General features: G+C 42.8%; 1 protein-coding gene across 1 annotated transcript in view; it reads right to left on the bottom strand.

The window, feature by feature from the left end:
- GUCY2F (guanylate cyclase 2F, retinal) overlaps positions 1–14,490 on the bottom strand; it is a 47,135-nt gene that overhangs the window by 12,578 nt on the left and 20,067 nt on the right. Inside the window, exons 11-17 of the mRNA XM_072855360.1 lie at positions 13,468–13,616; positions 12,044–12,207; positions 11,577–11,769; positions 11,275–11,449; positions 6,227–6,325; positions 3,218–3,312; positions 2,050–2,135 (exon numbers count right to left, since the gene is read on the bottom strand). Coding sequence (XP_072711461.1) covers positions 2,050–2,135; positions 3,218–3,312; positions 6,227–6,325; positions 11,275–11,449; positions 11,577–11,769; positions 12,044–12,207; positions 13,468–13,616 — 961 coding nt within the window. The remainder of the gene's footprint in view (positions 1–2,049; positions 2,136–3,217; positions 3,313–6,226; positions 6,326–11,274; positions 11,450–11,576; positions 11,770–12,043; positions 12,208–13,467; positions 13,617–14,490) is intronic.

Below are 14,490 nucleotides of genomic sequence, written 5' to 3'. Positions count from 1 at the left end.
CATATTGGCCAATAAGAGAGAAACAACTTTCAGCCTCTCATGAACTGGCACAAAACTGAACCATCAAGATAAGGCTGGAAAAACAGGACATAATGTCTGATATCTATCTGATAATAGCACAGCCTACGCATGAGGCAGTTCTCCAAATATTTGCTTTGCTTGAGCATCCAGTTACTTCTTTCTGCCATTTCACATTTGACTTCTACAGGGATAGCTTTCTTTTTGACCCTTCACTAGGACAGATTTAGTTTTGTATAACTTTGCTTTTTCCTCTGACTACTTCCACATTCATTCAACTGCTGTATGACGATCTATGGGGACAGAAATACTGCAAAGGCACAGTGAAGATCAGGGCCTTGGGACAAGAGCAGAAGATCACCTCCCTCTGTGCAGTGCTACTGGTGGATTCTTCTGAGGTTACACAAGGATGCTCAAGAAGCCCTGACTGGGTACGTTGGAAAATTTTTTGCCTCCTCTTATTGTCCCCCTGGACCTGATGTATTTGCTGTCATTTACAATCCATGTTTAGAAACAGCTCGGGCCTGCATAAGTCTGACTTTGGCACACATGACCAGAGGACAGGCTCTTTAAGGACTGTGAAAAGAACCTCAACAGTCAACAGAGGCCTAACACATGACTTTTAGATGGTAAAACCAGGATGAGAAGAACCTGCTCTCAAGGTAGAAGTCTTGGTGCTTCCTTGGTTGCGTGGTAAGTCAACCCACCTTGCTAATCTGGCAAAACTCTTCCAAGTTTCATGTTTCCCATGAATAATACATCATTGGTATCAACATACATTACTCGATAGCTCATTTCCATCAAGTATTAACAATAAAATGCCTCCAAGCCTAAGAAATATTGTATCTCAAAATTATCTTCCAGTAAAATTCTATCTTCCACCCTGTTTGACACCCAAATAACTTAAAAGTTATGGCCCAAAATACTGTAAATTCCATGCTGCTCCAAGAAAGTCCTGGGAGGGGTCTGAGTACATGGACTGCCCTCTATGTAACTGTTGAAGTAGTTAACCATTATCCGCAAAGGGAGAAAAAAAAATGTTCATTTTACTAAGAGGAAATGAGGCAAAACTTAGAACAAGATTGCTCAGGGGAAGTCAGAGTCAAAGTAAAAACAGACCCTGTTTGCTGTCAGACATCTGCCTCTGACCTAGTCACTGTAGGACCTCTTTACAGTCAACAAAACAGGCACCTTGCAAGGGCTATTCATCTTCTAATACAGACGTCCAAGCAGGCCAGTCAAATCAGACCCCTGAGCATGTATTTCTCTTTGTTGACTATAAAGGGAGTCAAGGTTGACTAGCTTTAATGTGGATGGCTACACTGTTCTTGTCAAACAAATCCCACTCCTGGTTTTTATGTCCTGACCACAACATCCTTTCCAGGCATACAGCATATGACAGCTGAACAGGGAGTACTCCATTTGCAAAGTCAGGTATTGCAAAGCTACAAAATAGCTTAATGAATTTCAAGTGCTCAATCTTTGCTCGCCGTCGCTTGTATGGAGGCAACATCATTAAGTCTTTAATTACCTAACAGTGCCATATTTTTACAACACAAAATCTCCTTATTGTTCTGTTCAAATGAATAGCGCTACAGGGAAGAAACATGTTTATATGGTGAATGAGGCTGGTGTTTTCCGCAGGAGTTTGGTGGAAGGAGAGAAAAATCTGAGTGTCACCCATACACTGATGACACCTGAAAGACCTGAAATCCCTACCTGTGCATCTCCCATATACACACAGAGTAGGAAGGAGATTCAGAAAGGAACTCCCTGGTGCTCAATCCGCAAGGGACTATAGGGGGGAAGCAGCAAGTTTCCATGCCACTTCTTGGGAACTGTGATTAAGGAGAGGAGTTGAAGAAACTGCATCACTTGTGAGTCCCAGTACTATGCCTGAAAATGTAAGTCACCTAAGGAAAATGATGTAGACTTTGCAAACAGATAACATGGAAAGACAGCTATTCAGCCTGTGAACTCCAACAAGGACCTTTTAATGAATGTATTGAACAGTGGTGAAGTTACACTCACCCTGGCTTTATTTCAGGAGGTTTAGGTAGCGGCTTCAGAAAGCCTTTTTTCCCGACTAGCCAATATGTGTCTTCTACGCCTTTACCCTAAAATAAAAACAAAAATCCAGATAAAGAGCAGCTTTCTGACCACCCTCTGCTCAATACGTAATTTCCTCACTGGGTTTCTGAGGGCTTCATATATATCCAGAGACAGAACATGGCTGGAAATCTTGGTCTCTCCTTCACAATGGTTCAGGGACGATTTGAATTTCACTATCCTAAAAGAGGAGGCCTTGTTCAAACTGTCATCTACAAATGACCCTCATTGATCTGGGTCATTGAAACTACACAGCTTAACAGAAATAGGAAACTACAGGATCTCTAATCGTCTTATTTGGCAGCACTAGCATCATTAATTGAGAGATTTTACAACAATTGCTGGGCCGAGTATCAGAATAATAAATTCCTCTCCCACCACTGATGATTTAGTTTTTAAGGTGAGATGCATCTGATGAACTGTAGGCATCTATATCAGAGTCAACCACCCTTGACTGGAGAAGTGGAGGAAAACAGACACTTCTAGGGCGACATTCATCTTCACATAAACTGGACCCTGAAAGTAAGTCAGGTTAATAATTTCCTAAAATGCCAATTTATGGCACTTTATTTATTAGTTAGCTCCATTAATTATGTAAAGGTTTCTTTCCATTGACTAAACCTGGAATAATTACCCCAGATCTCCACTTGCAGACATATGAACTTGGGTGAGATGATTCCGCTTGTCATGAAAGATTGTTGAGGGACCTGAGGCTGTATTTAGACCTCTTACTGTAGGTGTTTAAGGCAAGCAAAGCTCCTACTTCTGTCTGTTGACTATGTAAGGGGAGAAGTGACGTTTTGAATTATTTAGTGTTGTCTTGTTTGGACACTGTGAAAAGTAGCAGCTACTGTCAAGGGTGGACTAAATAGAGTCCCACATAAATACTTAGGTCCAGCACATACAGCTGATTGTTCAGTCCCATGGTCCTTCAATAATTACCTTGTGTACTGAAACAACTGATGGGGACAATTTGGGAAGGATCCAGCAGAAGAGTGGTGGATGAAGGCCACACAAGAGCTTAATATGAAAATTCCTTAAGCAAGAAGATTTCCCTGTGAAGCATTTCACACAGCCCTGGCCTTCTTACCTTCAGTTCTGTTTTTCCCCTAGGTACGATTTCATAGCCTTCATTTAGACTCCGAAGCGTATCCACTGTACTTTGGCTGACGTGAATTCTGTAAGCTGGGAACGGAAAGCAAAACAGCTGGATCACTATACTGCATACGCACTGCAAAATCCCCACTGCTTCATACTGGCAAGGAAAAATGCTCCAAAGCATGCAGGTGTGTCGCTGGTGTAGCTGTGTGGTGCTCCTCTACGTAGAGTTTGATGCTGATGGATGGATCCTTCCAGGTAGGGCTGTAACAAGCACAGGGTGAGAGAAGATCTACACTGGGGGCTTCCTGGAGAAGGATACCAAACATGCTAAGTGTAGAAGTCCAGCTCTTAATAAAGATGGTAAGTGTATTTTCAGCAACATTGTTAGCTGGAATCAAAAATGCCATTTTTATGTATTGCCACAGCGTATCTAGGCAGCAAGAAAGAAAAGAAAAATAAGCAACTGTCCTGCTCCAGACACCCAACGTGTCGTGGTTTAAACCCAGTTGGCAACTAAGCACCACACAGCAGCTCGCTCATCCTCCCCCCGCCTCAGTGGGATGGGGGAGAGAATCGGAAAAAAGAGTAAAACCTGTGGGTTGAGATAAAGACAGTTTTATAGGACAGCAGAGGAAGAGAAAATAATAATAATAATAATGATAAAAGAATGTACAAAACAAGTGATGCACAATGCAATTGCTCAGCACCCACTGACCGATGCCCATCCCATCCCTGAGCAGTGATCGCTGCCCCCCCAGCCAACTCCCCCCAGTTTCTATACTGAGCATGACGTCATATGGTATGGAACAGCCCTTTGGCCAGTTTGGCTGTGCCCCCTCCCAGCTTCTTGTGCGCCTGGCAGAGCATGGGAAGCTGAAAAGCCCTTGACCAGTGTAAGCACTGCTTAGCAACAAGTAAAACATCAGCGTGTGATCAACATTATTCTCATCCTAAATCCAAAGCACAGCACTGTACCAGCTACTAGGAAGAAAATTAGCTCTATCCCAGCCAAAATCAGGACACAACGTCATTTGAAAGTTGGGATGAAGAACAGAGAGATGGAGTTTGCAAGGGGACATAAAAAAAATGTGGCTGTGCATCTAGATCCATCTGGGTTTTTCAGTAATTGATTCCATCCAGAGCTTCCATTAACAGTCTATGAACAAAAGGGGCAAAGGTGGAGATGTTTATTAAATTCCCATCTCCCCCAGTTTGTTTTTCAGCCGTTGCTGGAACCCACTGAAATTTGTTGTTGTTCTGCTGGTGTTAACAAGCCAGGGGATGTTTCTAGAACATTTTCCTCCCAAATAGTTTTCTTTGTTGTTGTTTTTGTTGAGCTTTTATTTCAAATGTGTCAATCACATTCCCTTCCCCCTTGAAAGATGGGAGATGAACCAATAAAATTTTTTTTGCAGAATAATCAGAAAGAAGAACATCAGTTCAAATATGCAGAGGAAGGCCACATATCTTTGAGCTATATTTCCTGAGACACTAACCTACAATCTTCCTATTACTGTGTATCTATATACATTTCTATTAATGCATAATGAGGCTCTTGTATCTGCAGTGCTTCTGCTGTCTCCAGTCTCAGTGGGACTTTGCACTTCCAAGGGTCTAAATCTTGAGATGCTTCAAATATCTGTCTTGCCATTAGAAATCTGCTATCAAAGTATTTCCTCCTTTTCACTGCTTCCCAAATGCAATGCATGCCTCTTAAAATAAGCCAGGATAATAACAAAAAAGGCAATTTTCCTTAATTAATGATTAGCCTAATTGTTAGTCTTAATTAGTCTAATCAAAATCACTGGAGCTAGAAATGTGAGGCCTGTATGAAAGAGTGAAAAAGTTCCAATGTGGCATATATACCGCAACATATTTCTAGCCTGGCAAGACCTCAAGATTTTAATATTAAATATCACAGACTTTGTGTAGCTTGTAAACTAGCCATAATAGGTAATTTCCTAGAGCTGTTGAAAATATCAAAAGGGAGATCAGAGATCAAGGATTAAAATGTATGAAACGTTGCCTTTGGAAACCAACTTGTACTGACAACTGAACATCAAAAGCAAATTCAAAACACATCCAGGGCTGTGACATTGGCGTCCCTAGCTGTCCACTGTGTCATCCACAATTCAACCACTATGGTTTGCAAATCCACGTCTTAGCCAAGGGCAGCAACAAAGAGCAGATCTGTGTACACATATGACTGAAAAGCAGGTAAATCTTTCTTCCCCACCAGCTCTTTTTACATGTCCAGAAGTCTCCAGCCATGGGACAATAAGAACCATCTGAGAGATGGTACTGTCTTGTCTGTTGCAGCTATTGGCTCTGTGCCATGTAGATAGTGCTTTTTTTAACTGGAAGCCTCAGGAAAACAAAGGCAAGACCTTGAGGGAAAAATAGCATGAACATCAACCCTTCAAGAAAGACATCAAGAAAACCTCAGAGGAAAGGAAGCTTAAGGATTTTGTCAGGACCTGCCAACACTTGTTCTTGGAGTTGTTATTGCTGATAAATGAAGCCATCACAAACGATGCACTTCATGTTGCAGGATATTGTTGCACGTGGTCTGCTTTTCTCTTTCTCCAGCATGATGCAAGCAGTGCCCACATGTGCTTCAACCCTTGCCTTGTACTGGCCATGACAGGTAAGTGCATTATTTTACTATACAAGAACATCTCTGAATTAAGGGTTCTCAGCACTGACTGAAAGCAAGATCCAGTCCATGTAGGAGAAATCTAGGGCAAGATTCATGTTGATTTTGGTTGATGGGATACAAATCAGAGGACCGTAGCTGGAAGGCAGGGTCTTAAAGGCTGACCTACAATGGCAAAGCTGATGCCCTCCCCTTCAGGCTGCTTTGAATTTTGTCGTTTGACTTGTCCCTTTCTTCAGAGCTTATTCAGTTGCAATGCTTATAACTAAAGATGTGTATTTCTTCATCTCTCTTGAGAATTTTGTTCAACCACCCACCCCAGGGACTGTCCCAAATACTCACGCAGGCCCGTGGACTCCATTCGTGACGCCGTGTTCACTGTGTCTCCGAAGAGGCAGTACCGTGGCATGGTAAGCCCCACCACGCCTGCCACGCAAGGCCCTGAAAGACACATTATCTGTATAACCCAGATGGTACTCCACAAATCAAGGGGCTCACCGACACACAAATCTTATCCTCTCCACTGATATTCAAAAACCATTTGGGAATACAGGAGAAGGTTTTTTTAAAGATCTCATTGGCTTTGGTGCTTGCTACAAGCAAACAAAAATTAAGCATTGGTTTGCACATTGGTGTTTTATGCCTGAGAAAGCTCTTGTGTGGTAAGACCTCATTTCACCATCATCTGGGATAAATTTGTTCAGAGTTCATGGAAGCTCAAGGGCTATCGCAATCTCATTTTAAAAAGACCTCTTTTTCCATCTGAGAAAATTAAAGTTCAGATCCTGTGACATGCCCTGTGTCCCAGTGAAACAGGATTGAAAATCAGCCTTGGAAGTCCAGAGATGCTGGCAGAATGCTGGACCACCCTGTGTCCCCTCCATGGAAAGGAAGACATCATTAGCCTGCCTGTCTAGCCAAAAACTGTTTATTTTTCCTCTTTCTCATTCTTTAGACAAGATCCACTCCCTTCCAAAGTAGCTCCCAAAGAACCGATGCCAAGTTCTCAGGGAGAGGTATGTGCGCAGGATTCACACGAACATGCACACACACAGAGATAAAATGTGTGACAGCCAACAGCACAGAGAATTGTCATCTGGGGCACTTGGCTTAGCTAATGTTTGGACTGTGCTCTGAAGGATGAGATGCTAAATTTAATCACCCACAATTTAAAATATCAAGCTTGCAAAATAAATAAAAAAAAAGAAGAAAAAGGACAAAAAAAGAGAATGCTCTCAGCAATGTAAGGAGGTGCGGGGCTTCCTGCAGAGAAAAGACAGGCCTCTCTGTATTTTCCATCGGGTGCATTTATGTCATATGTCTTTTCAGGCTCTGCCTGCCTTTTCAATTTCATGATCCTTCTGGGCTAAGTTTTAGCAAAACTGACATCTAGGAAATCTTTTCCCATCAAGGGTACGAGAGATGTGAACATAGTACATCATCAACAGTATCTGAAATGATGCTATAGGTAAGGTTTTTCATAATATAAAAAGTTGTAGGTTAAAATGTTGTTTTTAAAAAAAATATTGTAGCCTAATTTAGAAGCCATCAGTTACTTGTTTTAGGACAATGTAATTTTACTGTGATTTTAGCCTTCTTAGTTACAAAAACTGATTCTTCATATAGTTTTCAGATACATCTTAAGGACAATGAAACTCCATGGCTGAAAGCTATGGGGAACTTTGCAAGAACCCCTCTTGCTGTGACCTCTGAAAAGTTGTTGCTGCAGAGTCTAAGTAACAGGATTTTAATAGAGGGTATTAAACAGGATTTTACAGAGGGTACAAACTGAGAGATAAGATAGATTTTAATTCCTGCCTGATGAAGCATCACTTGCTTAGAGATTAAAAAAAAAAAAAGGACAAATGGTTCATACCAAAAATGTTACAAGAACTTAAACAGCATGTCTGGATCAAACACAGCATGCAGGGACTGCTGGAGATCAGGAGAACGTGATTTAATATTTTTCTTTTTACTGCCAACGTGCCGTGCAACCTTGGATAAGACACTGCTCCTCAGAAGCTCTTCTAATTTAATTCCCATCCTTATCAGTACTCACTAATTTAGTTCAAGCTCTTCAGGAGAGAAACTATATCCACTAGAGAAAGTTTTTTCAGGGTCTAGTCTATAGGCACTTCTATAGCACAACTATAAAGGCACTGTTGATACTACTGGGTCAAGGACCTAATGGTTACCTAACTGGTCCTTAATGTGTGCACACTAATGTGACATGCATAAAAAAGGGTCGTCTTGGAGACTTTTTAATTCAAGCTTCAATAAGAGCTTTCCCTGAAAAAACACTAGCTCACATAGCATCACCTCTCTTCATCTTGTGGTGATGACATGACAGTGGCACTCAGAAATCTCAGTAAGGATCAAAGCTCCTTCTGTAATAGGTGTTGCAAGGACACAAAAAAGTGGTTCTTGTCAAAAAACAGCTCTCACTGAGGATTTGATTCTGTTTTAAGAAGCACAAATATAGGCAGCTGAGATCCTCCTGTAGTTGGTGGAGGCCAAGCCAACGCAGTCAACTGAGCTGTGACATCCTTTCCACTCCTGCACCTGAACAGCTTTCCAGGCTCCACTTATGTGTCCACCAGATCTCCACCGACCACAAAATGAGTGCAGGCTCCCCAGCTCCTGGAAACATCTCCATGCAGGTGCCTAAATTTAGGTTTCCTACTCAGTCAGTGCAATCATCCAATCATTTCTGCAAAGGTCACAACCTAGGATAGGCAAGATTTTTAGGGCAAGGTACTATCTTTCTAGAATACTGCTTTTAAGCCTGTCCTCCTGTTGCAGAAAGTTATTCGTTCAAAACCAACCCTACAGTGTAAGACAAAAGACTTCTCTATGTTGAAAACATCCAAGAGTTAATTCACTTGCTGCCTTCGCTGCCTGTGTGTGTTCCCCCTTGTCTAGACAGCTTCAGCAAAGGGTTAACAAAAACTTCCAGCGGTAGATCTCCCACAGTAACAAGTTTCAGACGAAATCAGATAGCCTGTGATGAGAATGTTATGGCCTAGTTGTTTAATTATACAGGTTCGCTGGTTTGTTTTGAAATGGCTCTTTGCCAGGGCTTGCAGGGTCGGTTAATGAGCTGTGCTGGCTAAGACTCTGCAACAACCATCGGTTGTGCTGCAGTGGTTAATAAGCTTTGTCGAAGTGCAGGGCTGCCTGCCAGAGAGCCTGACCGATAAACAGATCCTCTTCAGCCTCCGTGGAAAAGCTTGTCTTCTCATCACTGCTGTCCAGCTCCAGCCCAGACATGGATGGCGTGGAAACAGCTGAGTCAGCTGAGCTTTTCTGGACATTCAGTCAAGTCAAGAGAGGAGAGCCAAGACTCCAGGGTGCATTTAAAGCAGGGGAGAAACTGCAGACTAAACACTGGTCTTCTCGTCCTCTTTGCCTTGCCCATGAGTTGCCACAGGCGGACCATGGGCATGGGCCAGCAGAAGTTCCCAGAGGTGCAGCTCTCCATTGGGGTTGGAGGGACATGGGCAGCCCATGCCCAAATGGCATTTACTGCTTTTTCAGAGAGGAGATTCACAAGCTTTTCTTGGCACCAGTTTCCAGAGAGCAGTTGGCCTGCAAAACTGGTGGTCACACCCGTTCTCCATCCTTTCCAGGACAGTGAAAGTGTTAGCCAAGCCCTCCTCTCCCCCAAGTGCTTCGTCAATGTTTTCATTATGCTGGTGATTCCCTCTTCATGCTTCTTTTCTCAGGAGAAACGGGGTCTAGGGTTAATCAAACTCTGCTGTCACCTCGGTGGCTCGGAGAGCTGGTTTGCTTTGGAGCATGCATTTCTCGCTGCTCCCATGACAGGATGACATTGCCAGATCTGTGCAAAGCAAGATCTGGCTTCCGCTTCTTTAAAAAGAAAACACCAATTCCTCCCCCTCTTCCTCTCACACCCTACACAGCAGCTCATAGCAACACCGCTTTCCAGATACCCAGAGTTCATAAAAATAAGAAAAAATGTAACTATCCCCCCGTACACATCACCTGGGGACAGATTTTTGGCTGGGTGCATGGAAGACGCATTGCAGAACTGCTGTCAACAGGCAGCAGCAGATGTTGCACAACAAACTCCTCTCTTTCCATGTTGAAAACATGCTGCTAGTGCTCCAGGGACTCCTGCTCTGGGCAAGACAAGCTGGGGCCATAGTCTCATCTAATTTCTGCCAGAGTATAAAACCCACAGTGCTCCTGCAATCATTCCTTAACGCTTCAGACTTCTGTGAAGGGCCAGCTGAGACCCCCGAACTGCAAAGAAGACAGCAGGGAGATGAGTTTTCAGAGATAACCCCAAAAGAAGAACTTATATGGTCAAGGAGATACAAAATACTGATTTTAGCTCTGCTCAAGCCACAGCTCTGTTCTTGGGATGTTCTGGGTGAGATACTTCCTTTTCTCTGCTCTTGTTTCTGGGATGTTGGGATATTGACTTCTGTAAAACACTCGCATGCCAAAGCTGCAAAAATGTGGGCATTATCAGATAGGCAGAAGGATAAAACCCCCTGTAATACTGGGTCAGACTCCTGGACAATGTTAGTCATTGTTTGGCTTCCCTCAATGAGCAGTACCTGGTACTTCAGAGGAAGACGCAATAATTCCGGTGACGAACAGCTGGGAAAAATTTATTAATGGATGACTATGGTATAAAATTATGGAGGTTCATATCTCTTCTAAAAATATTGATTCTATGATAACAGCAGGTGTTTTTTCCTCCATTTAAAATCCAAGTCATACTTTCACTTATATGACTACAGTCCTGCTGGGGCTTTTTGTTTTGTTTTGGAGTTCAACTACACTTTGTATAAAAAAACAACTTCCTCTTTTCTTTTTAAACAAGCCACTTTTCTGTTAATTGGATAGTTTATGACTTCTACATTAGAGATAATTTACTTTCTTCATAACATAACTTTTTCTTAAGAGCTGCATCACATATTCTTCTAGTTATGTCCTACCTGTATTAAATCTCTCCAACCTTTTCATTCTTTCACTCTATATGCCTTTTTTTCTGTGCTTTTTCATTTCAGGACAGAGTTACAAAGACATCACTGGATGTCTCCATATCACAGTGGTGAAGATCCTGTGGCACATCCAAGAGCCATGAAACACAGTCACAATGAAACCCTTGTGACTAACGTGTCTGATGTAGTTTCTGACTGCGACAGAATACACAATTTCTCCCTGAAATGATACTGAACCATTTCCCTCCTTGGGGTTTGTGTTTTCATTTTAATGCCCTTGTTGCTATGGAAGATTTTAAAGCATCTTCTAAGGGTGCTTGTTTTGGGGCAGGAAGGGAGAAAGCATTCAAAGCTAGAAATACTATTGCAAGGGAGTTCTTTGATGTTCAGGCGCAGGCGAGTGCTGCTGCCTACCTGTGTGCAGCCCGATTCGTATCCTGAGGGGGATGTCTGGCATGTGTCTCATTTTGAATGTTCCCACTGAGCTGAGGATGTCCAGGGACATGTTGGCTATCTCAGCTGCGTGCTTGTTTCCGTTCCGTTTTGGGAGCCCTGAGGCAACCATGTAGGCATCACCAATTGTCTCCACCTAGCAAATACCATTACATTAAAAAATAAATAAACAAATTGAAAAAGATGGAAAAAAGTCATAGAATAAAACTACAAGAGTGTTTGACTCACAGACAGTTTGATCCTCATGCCCAGGTACTCCTCACCTTGTAAACATCATGGTTTCCAAGAACAGCATCAAAGAGCGTGTAAAGGTCATTCAGAAGGTCAACTACTTCAATGGGTTCACTGAGGGCTGAAATGGTTGTGAAGCCCACGATGTCACTGAAGTAGATGGTCACCTGGTCAAAATACTCTGGCTCCACAGTGCCACCAGTCTTGAGGGCTTCTGCCACTGATCTGAAATAATGCAAGCAAAGATGACAGGGCACAAACTCTTTCGTAGTACATGTCCAAGAGCTCATACACTCTTGTCCTACTGTGCTCAAAAGATCTTCCACTAAATAGAAGGTTCTATATGGCTGTAACAAGCACTGATTAAAGTTTCTTACTCTGATTGGAAGGTGCTTGCCAAAATTGGAGGTCAGCTCTGCAGTCTTGCTCACTTCTGGGGAACTCTTTTGTCCAGTCTAGCTATGGGTGTTTTTTTACCATCTGAAGTACCAGTACTTACGGGGGGAGCATTTGTGACAGTAGTTTTTCTGTCTTCTGTTTTTCAATCTCTAGCTCTTCAGTCCGCTCCCTGATTAAATCTTCCAGGTTGCTCGAATACTGCTCAAGCATCCTTAGCATTGAGTCAATGATATTGGTCTTTTTCCCTTTGTTGATGGTTTTGAACTGCAAAATCAAACTGGAGAGTTATTTCTCCATCTCATTACACCATTGTAGCAGTCTTAAGTTTGGAAAGGAACAAAAAGCAAACATTTATTTTAAAGGGACAATGATAAAGATCGGCTTCATCAGTGGCAAGAGTTCAACAATAAAGGAAAAAGGCAAACTAGAGGATGAATTTGCATCAATAATGATGGCAGCTGCCCAGGAGCATGTTGCTCCTCTATGAACTTTCAGTGAGGGTTAAGTGAAACACCACCTTCCGTGAGATGACAATATGTATGTGAGTTGTTATGGAGTCCTATCATGCTGCAAATTTGCACTCTCATTTATCCCATGACTAACCTTCAGGGTAACTTGCAGCCCTTTGCATTCAGAGGTGCAAATTTCAGGGCATTAGCAACACTTACAACCTCCTTGTGTATTACTGGTCTCAAATCCACCTTTGCACACTGACATGTATGTGTACTGCCACCTCCCATCCCCAGCTCCTCATTGAGTTGTGCTTTCTCCTCTTGACCTGAAGCTGAGCCTCTGGACCATTTGGATAATCTCTGGCTACAGAAGCTGGCTTAGACTCAACAGTGGAGTCACATGGGTGTAAAATTATTCACAGTTTCATAGAACCAAAAGGTAAAAATTATGGATATTGGTTTACCTAGTTTGACCTTAAAAGAACATAGGAACAGTACTGCTGGATCAGACAAGGGGTTTATTTTGCCAGTACCTGTCCATGAGACTGGCCAGTAACAGATGTCTGTGAAAGCTGTTCAAACAGGATTCAGGTACAGTCATACTTCCCTGGGATATGTTCCCAGCCTCCACCAATCTGCAGTTCAGAGACCTCCTATGCCAGATGTTGTATATTTGTGTTTAACAGCCTTTGGTGAATTTTCCTTTTAAATTAATCACCTTTAAAATACTTTAGAAGATCAAAAAACATATCGATTTGAAGATGCTATCATAATTTACACATCTTTGATCTCCATGAGGCCATCCCTGCATCCATGCCATCCACTGCACACATGAAGACACCAAGCCCATGTCCAGCCTGCTACACACCCCCCATGGTGGTGCCATGGCAGCCCAAGTTCAGGACAAGGTGTAAGCCAGACACCACAAACCATAAAATAACCCAATAGCAAAGGCAAGACTAGAGCTCTGGGATTTCTTCAATCATTATTTAAGGGCTTACTTAAAGAACAAAACCCACACTTTCCTGCCAAGTACAAACAAAGGATTGCACCTGCTGCTCTATTCACTGACCTTATGAAATACCTCCTCAAAGGTTGGACGTCGTTCGGGGGCTTCACCCCAGCATTGCTTCATTACCTGGATGCACTCCAGGGGGGCCAACTCAGGGGCTATGTTTGGGCGGCACAGGGGAGGGGGCTTCTTCACTTTCTTTATAATTTCTGTGACAAAGAGAAGAATGGGAAGCACATTGTGAGATGGAGGGTCTTGGTGAGGGCAAAGGACATGGACATTTTCAGCTGTCCCTTGTTTGCTCCTTCAGCCATCACTGTTATTCCTCACCACCCAACGGCTGTGTCAAATGAAGCTGGGGGTTTCTGCTTTCCTCTGCCAGGAGTCTCTTGGAGGATTTAAAAGATAAGAAATTCATCTGCCTTCTTGTCCCTGGAGAACCAGGTTATGAGCAATAAAGTAGCTGGATGGGGGAAGGTTGTGTGACAAATGGATGTGTGAGCCTGCAGGCTTGTATTTAATGAAATTGCCTCTGACTCTCTCCATTAGGATCTGCAGTCCTCTAACGGAGCAGACGGTTATGGCCGAGCCCAGACAGGAAGGATACCAGCCTCTGACATTTCATTGTTAACTGGGAACCAGTATGTAGGAGGTTGATGGGAATGGAGACAGTGGAAAGTATTTTAAGGGGGAGAGTTGGGTTCAAAACAACGTCTGGAAGTGACTCCCTATCCAGAGGTGAAATAAGACTAATAAGGAACTGGGCTTGGGCTTTCAGACCCTGAGAAGTGAGTCCTTGAATCTGTGGTTTTTAGATAAAGCAGCACTACAGTGAAGGAGCGGAGCTGCAGGTTTTGTTGACAGCTGAAGCACGGATGGGGGAGTGTGATGTCTGAACCCAACCCTGACTTCACTTTAGATATTTCTTAGTAAGAATATCCTGGAGGAAATGTGTTTTTTGTAAGGTAGAACTATATCTTCCTGCTTAAAAAAACCCCAAAGTGATTGTATTTGAAGGTTTCATTTTGTGTAGCACAGAGCAGTCAAATGGAGTGAAAACCACCCTCTTTCTGGCAGGACCCC

This window comes from Ciconia boyciana, chromosome 1 (assembly GCF_034638445.1).
Source record: "Ciconia boyciana chromosome 1, ASM3463844v1, whole genome shotgun sequence".
Lineage (NCBI taxonomy): Eukaryota > Metazoa > Chordata > Aves > Ciconiiformes > Ciconiidae > Ciconia > Ciconia boyciana.
This window is presented reverse-complemented; position numbering and strand designations above follow the sequence as displayed.